At 49.4% G+C, this 17,292-nt stretch overlaps 1 protein-coding gene across 1 annotated transcript in view; it reads right to left on the minus strand.

The window, feature by feature from the left end:
• Positions 1-1,994: 1,994 nt before the first annotated feature.
• LOC147526221 (netrin receptor DCC-like) overlaps positions 1,995-17,292 on the minus strand; it is a 56,229-nt gene continuing 40,931 nt past the window's right edge. Inside the window, exons 3-4 of the mRNA XM_086630101.1 lie at positions 3,734-3,876; positions 1,995-2,084 (exon numbers count right to left, since the gene is read on the minus strand). Of these exons, the coding sequence (XP_086486227.1) occupies positions 1,995-2,084; positions 3,734-3,876 (233 nt within the window). The remainder of the gene's footprint in view (positions 2,085-3,733; positions 3,877-17,292) is intronic.

The following is a 17,292-nucleotide window of genomic DNA, read 5'->3' on the forward strand; positions in this document are numbered from 1 at the left end:
CATTTCAACTATGTCAATCTCTGCCAAGATGGACAGGGAACTACTCAAAAACTGCATTAAGCAACTTCCTCGGGAAAGATTTGTGCATTTTAATTTTTTAGTGGAGGTTTGTGGGTTACGAATTTTTCCACACTGGAAAGCTCAGCCTCCCATGCAAACAAAGTTTCCTTGCTCTTGAGAAACATTTCATTAAAATCTTAGTAAATCCAATAACAAGGCATTTTTTTTAAAGGAGCACTTTCACAAATACACTAGAGCTCCTAATGAAGCCTTTGAATTCCTCCTTGACATCTGATTTCCTTTCCAGCATGAGGCCGTAGAAAATAATCTGAATTAAATAATCTGAATTATTACTTCTGTTGCAGTGCCATTTTACTCCAAATATTTTAATTGGAGATTCACATATAATTACTCACCTAATAAAAGGAGCTATTAGGTTGTAAAGATCCTATCCTTTCCATGCTCTTTTAAAATTATGACCCACTCAAGCTTGAAATCAAAGGCAGAACTGAATGGAATAATTAATCTGAAACTCCCTTATTGGGTTTTGCAGCCTCCTAACTGATAAATATGCAAATTAGTTCCCTTTTGGTGATTCAGCTGCATAAACAGGGATTAACGCCGAACGCAACTGAAAATTTCCCAATAAAACATACGCACACAAAATTTACTCCATTCAACCAGTTATCGCTGTCAAGAAATGCCGTGACGCGCAGCTAAAGGACTCGGAGAAGAGGGAGAGGGACTCCCTACAGATGGTCCATGGTGTCCTGCTGCTCTCCACTCTTCACTTGCCGTTCTCGTGGAGCACTGGCCGATGTCAATCAGGAAATATTACGCTTGCGGAAAAGACGTCCTAATTAATTTATCAGTTATTTACTGGCCTCTGCAGTAAATACCGGCCTCTTTCTCCCAAGCTCATGTCCTACCCGTGGGAAGCACCCAGCGCCTGCCACCCCTTTGCCCCCTCTACCCATCGTCATCCCAAGTGGACGGATCCTTGGAGCGGAGATGTCCCAGGAGTTGCAGGGTGGATATAAAAGATTCAGGGAAACTTCAGCTCTGGTTTTCTCTCTGCTCCGGCTTGCGATGGCTCCAGCGGCGCTTCCCAATGTCATCGCAAGGACCACCCATCCACAGATGTGTTTTTTTGCAAACTTTAGCACATAATGAGAAGATCGCATATTATGTCCTCTTTTTGCAAGTGTATGCTGGCAGACTTCTGGTTTTAATTTTTTCTTCTTTTTTTTTCACATTCCTGGTTCTCTGTTTGCCATACAGAACACATGAACTATGGGAGGATTGACAAACACTTGCTAAAATGGCGGAATTTTACAGCAAGTCGCTAATCCCCACCACTTGTGCGAGATGAGCGACAGGAACGACAAAAGGGAATGAGTAATTTGTCTTTGCGTTTTGTGCTGTTGGGAAAACTTCCAAATTTTTGGTGTGACAGTGTGATTATTTGCTACGGGTGTTTTTGTAGTCAGTAATTATGCATTATTATAATAAAAAAATAAAACAAACAAGTGACCTACAACACTGTCTCATTAACGGCATGGTCTATGTTTAAAAACATACTTGCATGAGGTAAGACTAGACCTACACAAAGACCTACAAACCTCTACAGAGTAAAACATGAGTTAGTCATGACAACTTGAGCTCTACAAAGACTAGTAGATAAAAAACGAGCAATCCGGTGGCATCAGCTACGACTCCGTGGTGACGACGTCGTTTGTCTTGCCACGTTTTCATCACTTGAGACGCCCGATGGACAGTTCTGTAACATTTCCGTTCTTCTTTCCTTTTTTTTTTTCCTCCTTCTTTTTCCTCATTCCTTTGAGGACTTTGCAGGAATCTTCCTTGCACTGAAGGAGTGGTACCCGGACCAAGATGATTTTATGGGGTGGTGTATGCGGGTGGGGTACGCGTGAAATCCTGGTATTCTGCAATGCTTCGGGATAAAGGGATAATTATCACTTCATCAAGAGCTGTTAGAAGGCCGAGCCTGTGATAGTGTTGAGTTGCTTCATTAGCCCCTCCAAACTGGCCATCTGTTCACTCAGATCATCCTGCTCATAAACCTGGGAGTGAACAAACACACATAGATAAGTCGGCAGCAGGATGGGAATCGAACCCCCCACCTCCGCACAGAGCCCTGAGCATGGCCCGTGGTTGGGGCTCCCCCACCACGACACCTTCCCTGAGTGGTCCTCAGCGACCTGGAACATTCAAGGATGGGCTGAGGCTTACAGACTGGATAGCAAAGCCTCTTTGGGCTCAACATGTGAGCTGAAAACCAGAGGTGACCACGCTATTAAACGTTAATGACCCTTCCTTGAGTCCATGTTTCTCCAGTTCCCTCCTTACGTTGCACCCATCCATGCTTGGGGGAGACAATGGAACCATTTTTTAGCACCCAAGAGAGGTATCATCTAAACATGCCCTCTCCTAGGGCTGCGACAGCTCGTTCAGCAATTTGCTGAACTTCTCAGCCCTTGCTGGTGGTTGGGAACTTCTCCCATTGCTTTTAGTGGGAGCAGAGGACTGGGAACAGTTTCCAGAGGCACCAAACCGCAGCTGGAAGAAAGCAATCCTTTGGGGGTATGGTCAACTGAGAATCAGCAGCAAAACCTAAAACTATCAGCGCCGCACCTAGTCTTGGGAACCATTGACCTCCAAAATTACCAAGGCAAGAGCAAGAGGAGGGATCCTCTGCTTTCAGACACCGAGAGGGACCTCAAACATGAGTTCTGTGGGTTTTACCCAGTTAAAAGATGTGGATACGCTCCTAAGGTGGGACAGAGCCGGCAGCTTAAAAAAGCACCTGCAGAGTCAAGCTTAAAAAAGCCCTATTCCCCAAATTTTAGCCTTTCTCCACAAATTCTGACCACCCGATGAGCTCATTGCCTGCACCGTTATTGCTGGGAACTGCCCACATGCTGTGGAGCTTGAGCGGTGTCTCTCCTGAGAGCTAAATCATGCTACTGTGAGAAAAATACAGTGCTGAGAGCTGAACTCGCACTTTGCATTAGTAAATGTCCCATAGTAAATTACTCCTTATGCCAGCCATTTTTACCACGCAGGGCTGCTACAGTGCCTAGCAAAAAAATTCTGTACGAGTAGATGAAAAGAGGGCGATATACAACATGTATTGAATATGTTCCTTTTTTCCCTTGTTCCTTTTTTTTCACGTTCCATTATTTTCTGCATCACGTGAGACCTTCCTCTAAGAGAGCCTTAATAGGAGCGAAAAGATTATTCCAATCCCACCATCTTTTTAGTTTCACTTATCTACTCCTTCAATGTTATTTTTCTCCACATTATCTGCTATTACTATACACTCATTTTTTCCTGCTGAAATTATTTTCTCCCCTTATCGCACTTCCCACCCCCTCTCCTCCTCTTCTCCCGATATCTCAGGGCGCTCAGGAAAGAGTTGTTCCACGGATGATATTAACACAGAATTTAAGTGCTCCCTTCTCCCCTGTATCACACATCCCAAAGTCCATTAAAGTCAGGAGGAAAGTTTTACTAGCTGCCGGAATTTTTTTAGGAGCTTTTTAAGAGCTCTCAGGCATCGTGTTAATACTTTAAGGAAGGAGGGATGAAAAAATCTACAAAATCAATGTGTAGATCAAGGACTAGAGAATAGAACTCAACGGCGATGGGTGAGGGTTAGGGTGAGGTGCTGAAGCTTGCGAGTAGGTTGGATTGGAAAGATGGTTCTTACGTTGGCGGAGTCCTCCGTCTGCTTGTGGCCTTCTTTTGCGACCTCTGGGGCCGTGGGCACAGAGATGGGAAGAAGAGGTGACCTGGCTTTGCCCGCCAAGCCAAGGGACGCTGTTTTAACCTGAGCCTTGGGGAGGTTAGGCCCTGGAAGAAGAAACAAAAAGTCGCATTGAGAACCTGTGGATAGGAAAAAAGGAATGGCAGGAGGGAATTTTTAGGCTTATAGGCAAAATGCAGTCGAGTTTGACCGTTGCGGTTTCAGTTGTAAACTGAGCAACGGAGCCAACATAAACATGTCCTAAAAACTCTTCAACTGTATTTCATGCGCTCTGCTCCCAAATGAGGACTCGCAGCTGCAGCAGGTTCGCATTTTTCTGTTGATGTTACTTTTTGATCAAGTGTGTTCTTTCCCAAAACAGCAAGTTCTCCCAAGAAACTTCAAATTTTTCTGGGAAAACTACCTACAAACTGAGTACTCCAAGGAGATAACGAAAATCTCAGCTCTATGTTCCCTGCCTGGCAGGGAACGGTCAGTTTGATGTTGTGTTCGATGGAGAAAGGGAGACCAAGGAGCAGAGAGCAGTGGTCAGGTTGGGAGAATGGTGGTTTTTCCCATGGTTCTCCTCTATTTTTGTTCCTAACTCCCTCAAGCTGACAGTAGCCCTCCAGGTGGGTCACGGAATAAGCTAAAATCAAAATTGTATTTCAACTTGCTCCAAAAAAAAAATCCCAAAAAATTCTTTCTGACTTTTTATCCCAGCTTGGAAGGACAGGAAAAAAAAAATCAAAATAATTTATTTTTTTGAAAGAAAGAGACTTCTCTTTTTAAGTAGCTCTGCTGAAACCACAGTACTGCTTTTTGAAGTACTGCCCTTTAAAGAGGCATCAGCTGAGATGTCTCAGCTCTCTCCTAGAGGAAATTAAAAATACTTCATCTCTTTAATATCATTTAAAGCATAGAAGAATAAAACCTCTGTCCTGGACAATCTCCGTCCACTCAGCACAAGGTCCCTCCTCTCTACACGAGACTTGGCTGGAGACCCAAGGGTTGTCCATTGAAATAGAAGCACTCAAGATGGTGATATTAAGTACGTTGGGATAGTTTTAAAATTAAAGTTGCCATACAAAGTCAAACTGACATCACAGATCTCACACATCATAGATTCAAGGTCAAAAATGGAGATGGCAATTTCAAGCTTTCTTGCTGCTGGTGTAATCCCACTCCATCTGAAGCTACGGCGTAAACATCCCTACGACCTGCCTAAGGCCAAACTCATTCCAGTGAGTGTCTTTGGCACTTCTTCTCAGCCACCTAGGTCCTCCAAAATTTATTTTTTCCACTTTCTCTCTATTGACATGTTGGTGTTGGTTGATGAGAAGCTCACCATGAGCCGACAATGGGCACTGGCAGCCCAGAAAGCCAACCATGTCCTGGGCTGCATCCAAAGCAGCGTAGGCAGCAGGTCAAGGGAGGAGATTCTGTCCCTCTGCTCTCCTGAGACCCCCCTGCAGTGCTGCCTTCAGCTCTGGGGCCCCCAACACGAGAAGGACATGGAGCTGCTGGAGCGGGTCCAGAGGAGGGCCACGAAGATGATAAGAGGGCTGGAGCACTTCTCCACTGAAGACAGGCTGAGAGAGTTGGGGTTGTTCAGCCTGGAGAAGAGAAGGCTTCGGGGAGAGAAGGCTTCTAGCAGCCTTCCAGTACCTAAAGGGGCTACAAGAAAGCTGGAGAGGGACTTTTTACAAGGGCGTGTAGTGATCGGACAAGGGGCAATGGCTTTAAACTGAAAGAGGGGAGATGTAGATTAGATCTAAGGAAGAACTTCTTCACTCTGAGAGTGGTGAGGCACTGGACCAGGATGCCCAGAGAAGTTGTGGATGCCCCATCCCTGGAAGTGTTCAAGGCCAGTTTGGATGGGGCTTTGAGCAATCTGATCTAGTGGCAGGTGTCCCTGTCCATGGCAGGGGGGTTGGAACTAGATGATCTTTGAAGCTTCCTTCCAATCCAAACCATTCTATGATTCTATGACATTAAATCACTTTGATGCCAACTCATGCTCTAAGGCAAGTTTCCTGATACTTGCTTGGCAGGGGGCATCACCTACCCAAGGACTGTCCAATCCCTCCAGCCTCACCACTAGGGAACAGCAGATCCTCTCTGGCACCTGAGATCACTAAATAGGGGCTTGAGACACAAAACGTGTAGAGGAAGGGGTGTCCCAATGACAAGGCACAGGACAGGTTTGTACAAGTACACCTGTGGTTCTGGAGCTGAGACGCAGGGACCAGGAGCGCAGGAGATGTCTCCATCCATAAGACGTGCTTAGGCTCCCTCCAAAATCCACGACTCCCATCAGAAACACACCCAGTTTCCATGCAAAGCTAAACTGTCTTTCCATGAATCTTAAATAAAGAGCTGTAAGATGGAGACAGGGAGGGAGAGAGTCACCAACAAGCACCCAAAAACGTGAGAGATGGGACGGTTGTGGGTGCTGAGCATGGATTACTGTGTCAGTTTGAGGAGGAAAATGGATGCTTTGCCACTCAAAACATGCACCCAGCAGTTACACACTGTAGGACCACTGAGAAATGCAAGAGCCCGACTCTAAAAAAATAAAGTGAAGAATTTACATCATGCATAAATTAACTCTCAGCTGCCTGGTACACCAGCTGTAGCTTCTCAATATTTTTTTCCCCAATGCTTTACACCTAGTAAAGAAGTAAATTGCAGCTGTGGCTCCTAAAATTGGTGGCTGTGGCATTATTTCGTAGAATCATAGGATGGTATGGTTTGGAAGGGACCTTCAAGATCATCTAGTTCCAATCCCCCTGCCATGGGCAGGGACATCTGCCACTAAATCAGGTTGCTCAAAGCCTCATCCAACCTGGCCTTGAACACTTCCAGGGATGGGGCACCTACAGCTTCTCTGGGAAACCTGGTCCAGTGTCTGACCATCATTGGAGTCAAGAAGCTCTTCCTTAGATCTCATTGAAATCTCCCCTCTTTCAGTTTAAAGCCATTGCCCCTTGTCCTATTACTACATGCCCTTGTCAAAAGTCCCTCTCCAGCTTTCTTTTCTCTTCAGGGATCTCCTCAGTAGAGTACAATGGGATGAAGCCCTGGAGGGAAGAGGGGCACAAGAAAGCTGGATGATATTCAAGGATCACCTCCTCCAAGCTCAGGAGCGGTGCATCCCAACAAAGAGAAAGTCAGGCAGGAACACCAGGAGGCCTGCATGGATGAACAAGGAGCTCCTGGACCAACTCGAACACAAAAAGAAGGCCTACAGAGGGCGTAAGCAAGGACAGGTAGCCTGGGAAGAATACAGAGAAATTGTCCAAACAACCAGAGATCAGGTTAGGAAAGCTAAAGCCCTGATAGAGTTAAATCTGGCCAGGGACATCAAGGGCAACAAGAAAAACTTCTATAGATATGTTAGGGATAAAAAGAGAACTAGGGAAAACATAGGCCCTCTCCAGAAGGAAACGGGGGACCTGGCTATCCGGGATATGGAGAAGGCTGAGGTTCTCGATGACTTCTTTACCTCAGTCTTCACTGACAAGAGCTCCAGCTGCACAACCCAAGTCGCAGAAGGCAAAGGCAGGGACTGTGAGAATGAAGAACCGCCCACTGCAGGAGAAGATCAGGTTCGAGACCATCTAAAGAACCTGAATGTGGAATCATACACACAGTTACGGTTGGGTCCCGGCCTTGATGATTTAAGCCTGTGCTATTGAGGAAGCTGGAAAACACCGATAAAAAGGGTAAAAGAGAAAAGGGAGTGTGAACAGCTGGTGCAGGGAGTGTGAGAAGCTGACATGGGGAGTATGGGAAGATGATATACAGTGTGTGAGAAAATGATGTTTAGTTTAGCAGGTGGAAAATAGCTCCTTTTTAGGCATAGCCAATAGTAAAGTTAAAATAGGTGCGTGCACTATTGTTTGTAACCAATCACAGCTGGGTGAGGGGCGCGTGGACACATCGTGGCTAGAGTAATCATCTATAAAAGCTGCCTGTATAATAATAATAAAGGTGTCTCTGCTATCACATCTACGGAGTCCGTGCGTTCAGCCGTCACAAATGGCGCCCGAACAGGGACCTGATATTCAAGTCGACTGACGGGCTTTGGAGTCGCGGTGTGTGAGCGATCAGCGGCGGCGCCTGGCTGAATGAATCGGCGGTGGAAGGCGGCGGGGAGAGCCGAACGGTCCGGACCGAAATTAACAGCGGGGTACGAGAGCTGGAGTCTGGACCAGTGACACCTGAAGGATACAGGTGAGCAGCCAGGGACAATGAGGTCATCTATGTCGGCCGAAGAAAAATCAATTGTTAAAGTCCTTATGAAAATTCTTAAGAGACGGGGTGCAGCTGTTGACGAGACACAATTGTGTTTGCTGCTTACATGGCTTAAGGGAAAGGGAGTGTTTAAAGATTCAACAGAAATTTTTAATATTGACCCTTGGCGGGAGGCGGGACAAGTACTGTTTGATGCCGCGACAAACGGGGACTTGGCAGTGACCGGCTTATTTCCAACCTGGCGTGCGGTCTTGGACTCGCTACAACAGCTTAAAGCGGACCGCGCCACAGTAGCAGCCGTAAATGCCGCTACCGATCCCGCGGCGTCAGCGGCGGCCGTAAACGCCGTCGCCGGTTCCGCGGCGCCAGCGGCGGCTGTAAATACTGTCACTGATCCTGTGGCGCCGGCGGCAGCTGCTAATACTGTCACTAATTCCGCACCGCCAGCAACAGCCGCGGTTACCGATTCCACGTCACCAGCGACAACCGCGATCACTAATCCTGCGTCGGCAGCAGCCGCTAACGTTGCCACCAATCCCGCGTTGCCAGCGGAAGCCGTAAATGTTGCCGTTAATGCTGCGCTGCCAGCCACAGCCGTAAATGAGGTTGCTAGTTCTGCGTCACCAGCTACAGTCGTAAATGCTGCCACAGCTGTGAATGTTGCTGCTAATCCCGCGTCACCAGTATCGCCGGCTGCAGTGGTAAATCCCGTGTCACCTAGTACGGCAGGCGCTACAGCGGGCGGACCACCACCACCACCATCGGCGTCCCTCATCCCTGTTTCTGCTTCTACAGCCCCCCCCGCCCTCCCCCTTTCTTCTGCTACGGCGCTTACTCCTTCTACCTCTATAGTTCTCTCCCTCGCAGACTTGGTGAAAGCTGCGGTACCGCAGACCGAGACGGACGGTCCAGATCCTTGCCGTCACTGGCGAAAACTCAAGGAGCAGGCGGAAAAGGAGGGAGACCATGACCTGGCACAGCGTCTTGCTTGCCCGGTCATCAGAACTCCTGATGGGCATATTGATTACAAGGCATTAGAGTTTGGGCTAGTGAAAGAGTTAAGAAAAAGTGTATTGGATTATGGTCTTTCCTCTCCTTACACCCAAGGGTTGCTGCAATCGGTAATGTTTAACTATGAACTTACTCCTTTTGACATCAAACATATCACAGCGCTCATATTTACACCCACACAAAAGGTGATGTTTGAATCTCACTGGCGTTCTGCCTGTGACATAAAGGCGCTGGAGAACTTTGAAAGACAGGAAGATGACCCACTGAGGGGTGCGGGCATTCCTCAGTTGATGGGAGAAGCGCCTATAAATACTCCGCAGTTGCAGGCACATCTTAATCCAGCTATTCTAGCCCAATCTCATCAGCTAGCATACCAAGCTATGCTGAAAACACCTGATACGAGAAAAGTTGTAAATTCCTTTACATCTATCCGACAAGGACCTAATGAACCGTATATGCTTTTTATAGATAAACTAAAGGAAGCCATAGAAAAGCAAGTAGAGAATGAGGCAGCAAGAGACGCATCATTAATGAAACTAGCAGTAGAAAATGCCAATGAAGATTGCAAACGTGTATTATTACCCCTTAGGAATCCTAATATTGTTGAAATGATGGAGGCTTGTCAGAAGGTGGGGACAGTTCAATATAAAATGGAATCAATGGCAGCTGCTTTTGCAGCTATGAGGGTAAATCACATTTGTTATAGGTGCGGACAGCCTGGTCACCTTAAGCGTGATTGTCCTAAAATTCCTCAAGGTCTGGGAGTTTGCTTGAGATTCATAGATTCATAGATTCATAGATTTCTAGGTTGGAAAAGACCTTAGAGATCATCGAGTCCAACCATCCCTAATCCCCATTAAACCATATCCTCAAGTAGCTCATCCACCCTATTCTTAAACACATCCAGGGATGGGGACTCAACCACTTCCCTGGGCAGCCTATTCCAGTGGCTGACAACCCTTTCAGAGAAGAAATACTTCCTAACATCCAACCTGAATCTCCCCTGACTAAGCTTATGCCCATTTCCTCTTGTTCTATCTCCCATCACTAATGTAAAGAGCCCTTCCCCTAACTCCCCACCATATTTTCTCAAGTATTTATAGGCCGTAGTCAGGTCTCCCCTCAGCCTCCTCTTCTCCAGGCTAAACAGCCCCAACTCCCTCAGCCGCTCCTCATAAGTTTTATTTTCCAGCCCCTTGATCAGTTTAGTCGCCCTTCTTTGGACTCGCTCCAGGAGCTCAATATCTCTCTTAAAGCGAGGGGCCCAAAACTGGACACAATATTCCAGGTGCGGCCTCACCAGTGCCGAGTACAGGGGCAGGATCACCTCCCTGCTCCTGCTGGTCACACTATTCTTGATACACGCCAGTATCCCATTGGCCTTTTTGGCCACCTGGGCACACTGCTGGCTCATATCAAGCCGGTAGTCAACCAACACCCCCAGGTCCTTTTCCGCCAGGCAGCTCTCCAGCCACTCCTCCCCGAGCCTATAGCGATGCTTGGGGTTTTTATACCCCAAGTGAAGGACTCTGCACTTGGCCTTATTAAAGCTCATGCCATTGGCCTCAGCCCAACGATCCAGTCTGTTCAAATCCCTCTGAAGGGCCTCCCTACCCTCAAGCAGATCGACACAGCCTCCCAGCTTGGTGTCGTCCGCAAATTTACTGAGGGTACATTCAATCCCCTCATCCAGGTCATTGATAAAGATGTTAAACAGAACTGGACCCAGCACTGAGCCCTGGGGAACCCCACTGGTGACCGGCCTCCAGCCGGATTTAGCCCCATTCACCACCACTCTTTGGGCCCGGCCATCCAGCCAGTTTTTAACCCAAAGGAGGGTGTGCCTATCCAGGCCAGCAGTTACCAGTTTCTCCACCAGAACACTATGAGAAACTGTATCAAAGGCTTTACTGAGGTCCAGGAAAACTACATCCACAGCCCTTCCCTCGTCAACCAGGCGGGTCGCCCTGTCATAGAAGGTGATCAGGTTTGATTGGCAAGACCTGCCTTTCATAAACCCATGTTGACTGGGCCTGATCACCCGGTTAACCTGTATGTGCTCATTAATAGCACTCAAGATAACCTGTTCCATGACTTTGCCCGTCACCGAGGTCAGACTGACAGGCCTGTAGTTCCCCGGATCCTCCTTCCGCCCTTTTTTGTAAATGGGGGTAACATCCGCCAGCCTCCAGTCCAGCGGAACTTCCCCAGTGAGCCAAGACTGCCCAAAGATAATGGACAGGGGTTTGGCAATGACATCCGCCAGCTCTCTCAGGACTCTCGGGTGGATACCATCAGGCCCCATAGACTTGTGGGCATCCAGCCGAAGGAGCAGATCCTTGACCCGTTCCTCTTGGATCACAGGAGCTTCGATCTGCTCTCCCTCCCTGCACTCAGACACCGAAGGCCAGCTCACCTGGGAACTGCTGACCTTATTATTAAAGACTGAGGCAAAGAAGGCATTAAGGACCTCAGCCTTGTCTTCATCCCTAGTGACTAACGTACCCCCTGAGTCCAGTAGGGGCTGGAGGTGATCTTTAGCCCTCCTTTTGTTATTAATATATTTATAGAAAGACTTTTTGTTGTCCCTTACGGAGCTGGCTAGTCTAAGTTCCAATTGGGCTTTTGCCTCCCTGATTATCTCCCTACATGCCCTAACTTCCTCCCTGTATTGATTCCTGGATGCCTGCCCATTCTTCCAAGACTTGTAGACATCCCTTTTTCTTTTGAGATGTTCCCAAATCTCCTTTGTTATCCAAGCTGGTTTTCTACCCCGGCGGCTCGACTTCCGGCACACAGGGACAGCTCGCTCCTGTGCCTCCAGAATTTCCTTTTTGAATAGTAACCATCCCTCCTGCGCCCCCTTACCCTTGAGAGCTGTCTCCCATTGGACTTTGTTAACCAGACTTCTAAACAGCCCAAAGTCAGCTCGCCCAAAGTCCAGCTTGGCCGTTTTAGTGTTCCCTCTCCTAACTTCCCCTAGAATTGAGAATTCTATTATCTCGTGGTCACTAAGCCCCAGGCGTCCTCCAACCTTCACATCTCCCACAAGACCTTCTCTGTTCACAAACAGCAGGTCTAGGGGAGCTCCTTCTCTAGTCGGTTCACTAACCAGTTGTGAGAGGAAGTTGTCCTCCACACTCTGCAGGAACCGCCTAGACTGTTTCCTGACTGCCATGTTATACTTCCAACAGACATCAGGCAGGTTAAAGTCACCCATAAGGACAAGGGCTAGTGAGCGCGAGACTTCCCCCAGTTGTTTAAAGAATAGCTCATCAGTCTCACTGTCCTGATAGGGTGGCCTATAGCAGATACCCACTACAATATCCGCCTTCATAGGCCCCTCTTTGATTTTCACCCACAGACATTCTACTAGGTCATCCCCAACATTTAACTCTAAACAGTTTAGATCTTCCCTTACATACAGGGCAACCCCACCACCCCTTCTACCTCTCCTATCCCTCCTGAAGAGTTTGTAGCCATCCATGGTAGCACTCCAGTTATACGAGTCATCCCACCATGTTTCAGTGATGGCAACTATGTCGTAGTTTCCCCGGATAGCAAGAGCTTCCAGTTCCTCTTGTTTATTGCCCATACTACGTGCGTTTGTATAGAAGCACGTAAGTTGGGCTTTCGACCCCACGGCACCCCTAGCGGGGGAAGTTTTATTACCTGAGCTGTTATTTTTGGGATTCTCTTTAACCTCTAGGCAACTTGTGTGTTGCTCTTGACTACACATATCACCCCCTAGTATCACTGAGGCAGCAGGCCGAAGGCACCTGCCTACACTCCCTTCATCAGACAATGGAGGGCCGTCCTCGGCTGTTAATCCTCTAAGTCTGATAATACCCCCCACCCCCTTCACATCTAGTTTAAAGCCCTGTTGATGATCCCAGCTAGTTCTGTAGCGAGCAGCCTTTTCCCCTGTGGAGACAAACCCGCCCCGTCCCTAGATAGAAGATCTGGCATTAAGGTCAGCCCGTGGTTAAAGAAGCCTAGGTTGTTTTCCTCACACCACTTTTGTAGCCAATTATTTAAATCCTCGATCTTTGTTTTCCATCCTTGTGTCATGTCCTAGAGTCGGTATGATAGAAGAGAATATTACTTGGGCCCCCGATCCCTTCAACATTCTTCCCAAAACCCTGAGATCTTTCTTAATAGTCCGGATGTTTCTTTTCCTAATGTCATCCATACCAACTTGGAAAAGAAGAAGAGGGTAGTAATCAGTGGGTCTGACTATAGATGGGAGTTTTTTTGTTACATCCCTAATTGTTGCCCCAGGAAGGGAGCAGACCTCCCTGTGTAAAGGGTCAGGTCTACAAATCTGGCCCTCCACACCCCTCAAAAGGGAGTCTCCTAAAACAATCACCCGCCTTTCCTTCTTAACTGAGGCTGTCTTGATGATACGTGTGGTCCTAGGGAAGGATACTAGCGTGTGTGTATCATCATCCTCCCTGGGTGTTGGTTCCACTTGCAGAGCTTCAAATCTGTTGTGTAATGGAACCTGGGAGGTAGTTGCAGGAGCAGAGGGGGCAGGCTTGCCGCGCCGGGCAGGGACCTGCTGCCATTGCTCATTCCCACCTGGATTCCTCTTCCCGGCCAGGTGGGGAGAGGTTGGGGGCTCCTCAGTCTGAGAAGCTGTGGTAGCCTGTTGGGTCTGCGGGCGGGAGCACAAAGTACTGGTCCATTGGTCAATCTCCCTCTCGCACTCCCTGATGGCCCTCAGCCTGCTTACCTCCTCTCTGAGCTCTGTCACCAGGCGGAGGAGTTCCTCCACCCTGGCACAGCTCCCACAAGTGAGTTCCCCGGTGGCAACCTGAGCCAATACACTTGGGGAACAAGACCTGCAGCTTACCTGGGTGGCAGCGTGCACCCAGCGGGGGTCCGTCTGGGAGGCTGCGTCGGTCCTGGCTGGCACCGGGCTGGAGGCAGCCTTCGCTTTATGCCTAGTGACCACCATGTCAGTCAGGGACTTCCGACCGGGCTCAACGCTCTGCCTGCTTGCTCTGTCTGCTCGCCCTGCCTGCGCGAACTGCCGCGCAAACTGCCGCGCCCCTCACTCTGCCGCGCCACGCCCCTGTTTGCCCGCTCCTGTTCGCAGCGCTCCGGGTCGCTGCGCTCCTCAGGGCAGTTTAAATCTCCCGCGTCTGTTCCGGGTCCGCCCCCCTGCGTCAGCAGTCACGTAGGCCCTGCCGGAACCGGGACACAGGAGATCCTGGCTCCCGCCGGGCGATGCCTGGCTTTTAGCTCACTCGACACTCGCTTTTTCCACCTCAATCTACCCCCCCGGCCGCAGAACTTACCGTCCGTGCTACCGAGGCGTGCAGAAAGACCGTTGGTGCTGACTCACCACCTTTAAATCTCCCGCGTCTGTTCCGGGTCCGCCCCCCTGCGTCAGCAGTCACGTAGGCACTGCCGGAACCGGGACACAGGAGATCCTGGCTCCCGCCGGGCGATGCCTGGCTTTTAGCTCACTCGACACTCGCTTTTTCCACCTCAATCTACCCCCCCGGCCGCAGAACTTACCGTCCGTGCTACCGAGGCGTGCAGAAAGACCGTTGGTGCTGACTCACCACCTTTAAATCTCCCGCGTCTGTTCCGGGTCCGCCCCCCTGCGTCAGCAGTCACGTAGGCCCTGCCGGAACCGGGACACAGGAGATCCTGGCTCCCGCCGGGCGATGCCTGGCTTTTAGCTCACTCGACACTCGCTTTTTCCACCTCAATCTACCCCCCCGGCCGCAGAACTTACCGTCCGTGCTACCGAGGCGTGCAGAAAGACCGTTGGTGCTGACTCACCACCTTTACATCTCCCGCGTCTGTTCCGGGTCCGCCCCCCTGCGTCAGCAGTCACGTAGGCCCTGCCGGAACCGGGACACAGGAGATCCTGGCTCCCGCCGGGCGATGCCTGGCTTTTAGCTCACTCGACACTCGCTTTTTCCACCTCAATCTACCCCCCCGGCCGCAGAACTTACCGTCCGTGCTACCGAGGCGTGCAGAAAGACCGTTGGTGCTGACTCACCACCTTTAAATCTCCCGCGTCTGTTCCGGGTCCGCCCCCCTGCGTCAGCAGTCACGTAGGCCCTGCCGGAACCGGGACACAGGAGATCCTGGCTCCCGCCGGGCGATGCCTGGCTTTTAGCTCACTCGACACTCGCTTTTTCCACCTCAATCTACCCCCCGGCCGCAGAACTTACCGTCCGTGCTACCGAGGCGTGCAGAAAGACCGTTGGTGCTGACTCACCACCTTTAAATCTCCCGCGTCTGTTCCGGGTCCGCCCCCCTGCGTCAGAAGTCACGTAGGCACTGCCGGAACCAGAACACAAGAGATCCTGGCTCCCGCCAGGCAATGCCTGGCTTTTAGCTCACTCGACACTCGCTTTTTCCACCTCAATCTACCCCCCCGGCCGCAGAACTTACCGTCCGTGCTACCGAGGCGTGCAGAAAGACCGTTGGTGCTGACTCACCACCTTTAAATCTCCCGCGTCTGTTCCGGGTCCGCCCCCCTGCGTCAGCAGTCACGTAGGCCCTGCCGGAACCGGGACACAGGAGATCCTGGCTCCCGCCGGGCGATGCCTGGCTTTTAGCTCACTCGACACTCGCTTTTTCCACCTCAATCTACCCCCCCGGCCGCAGAACTTACCGTCCGTGCTACCGAGGCGTGCAGAAAGACCGTTGGTGCTGACTGTAGGAAGGGTCACCACTATGTCAGACAATGTCACTCGAAGTATAGTCTAGAAGGGAGATTGCTTCCGGGAAACTTCGGAAAGAACGCGAGTCGCGGGCGCGTGCAGACACAAGTGCCCCGACACATTTACCAAGTGGATGCAGTCACCTCCGAGCACGAACCACCGGCAGCGCAGGAATGGATGTGGCCATCCTCAGTGAAACAACAATAATGGATACTACGGTACATAAGATCCCAGTGGACGCAAAAAGGGCCTGTGGCTAATTAAGCACACTATTACTGGGACGATCAAGTACAACTGTACAAGGTTTATTTGTGTTACCTGGAATAATAGATGCAGATTTTGTAGGACAAATTCAGGCTATGGTTTGGACTCCTTCTCCACCCATTGTTATACCCGCAGGAGCCCGAATAGCCCAATTAATACCCTTCCAGGGTCAGCCCCTAAATATAGAAAAAAGAACAAGGGGGACTGGGAGTTTTGGATCTACAGGTCCTGTGGTACTATGGACACAACTTGAGACAGTACAGCGAGCTAAATTAACATGTACCATACATAATGCTGAGGGCAGACCTACTGCTGTCACAATGACAGGAATGATAGATACTGGTGCTGATATCACAGTTATTTCCTCAGCAAAATGGCCTTCATCGTGGCCAATACTGTTGGAGTGCAGATCTTTGAAGAGACTGCACGAAGAAAACCCTGTGTAAATAAAGACTGGAGCTCGAAAGTTAGGCCTCAAGGGCAGAATGCCCTTGAAGTTAAGGATAAGAAAACTATGCTGTATGATAAGGGAGTAGTGTTTGCTTAGAGCAGAGCTTCGCTAGGCGGGTATCTGTTTGAAATAAGCTGTTAAATATGACAAGCATATGTATCATCCAATAATGGTGTAGAAAAGGTGTGGTCTCAGGATTACTGGCAAAAACTGTCTATATAAGCAATAAGAACCGCGCAATAAAGGAGACTTCCTGCAGCTAACTCATATTGACTCGTCTCAGTACTTCTCCAAATCCCTTCTCCGCACAATACGACCGGTGGCCTCTGGCCTTTCGGGTATTGGAGGCACTACAACATCATACCAGAGTGTCAACTTGATTCAAGTGGTGGGCCCCGAGGGCAAGGTCTCCACAATACGCCCTTATGTAGTGGGGGTTCCGCTCATTCTGTAGGGAAGAGATGTGTTGGCCTCTTGAGGGATCACCATTGGAGTTCAGCATTTTTCATAGGAGTCACTGAAGTGCGGCCCACCGTTTCTATTACATGGCTAACAGATAAACCTGTCTGGGTGGATCAGTGGCCCCTTACACATGAAAAGCTCCGCGCGCTACACGAATTGGTTAATGAACTACAACAAGGGCATATTGTGCTGACCACTAGTCCATGGAACACACCTGTATTTGTGATAAAAAAGAAAAATGGAAAATGGAGACTGTTACATGACCTGCGGCAGGTAAATGCAGTAATGGAAGCTATGGGAGCCCTCCAACCTGGACTCCCTTCTCCTACTATGATTCCAGCTAATTGGCCAATTATTGTACTAGATTTAAAAGATTGTTTCTTTAC

The sequence above is a fragment of the Tauraco erythrolophus genome, chromosome W (assembly GCF_009769465.1).
Source record: "Tauraco erythrolophus isolate bTauEry1 chromosome W, bTauEry1.pri, whole genome shotgun sequence".
Taxonomy (NCBI): Eukaryota; Metazoa; Chordata; class Aves; order Musophagiformes; family Musophagidae; genus Tauraco; species Tauraco erythrolophus.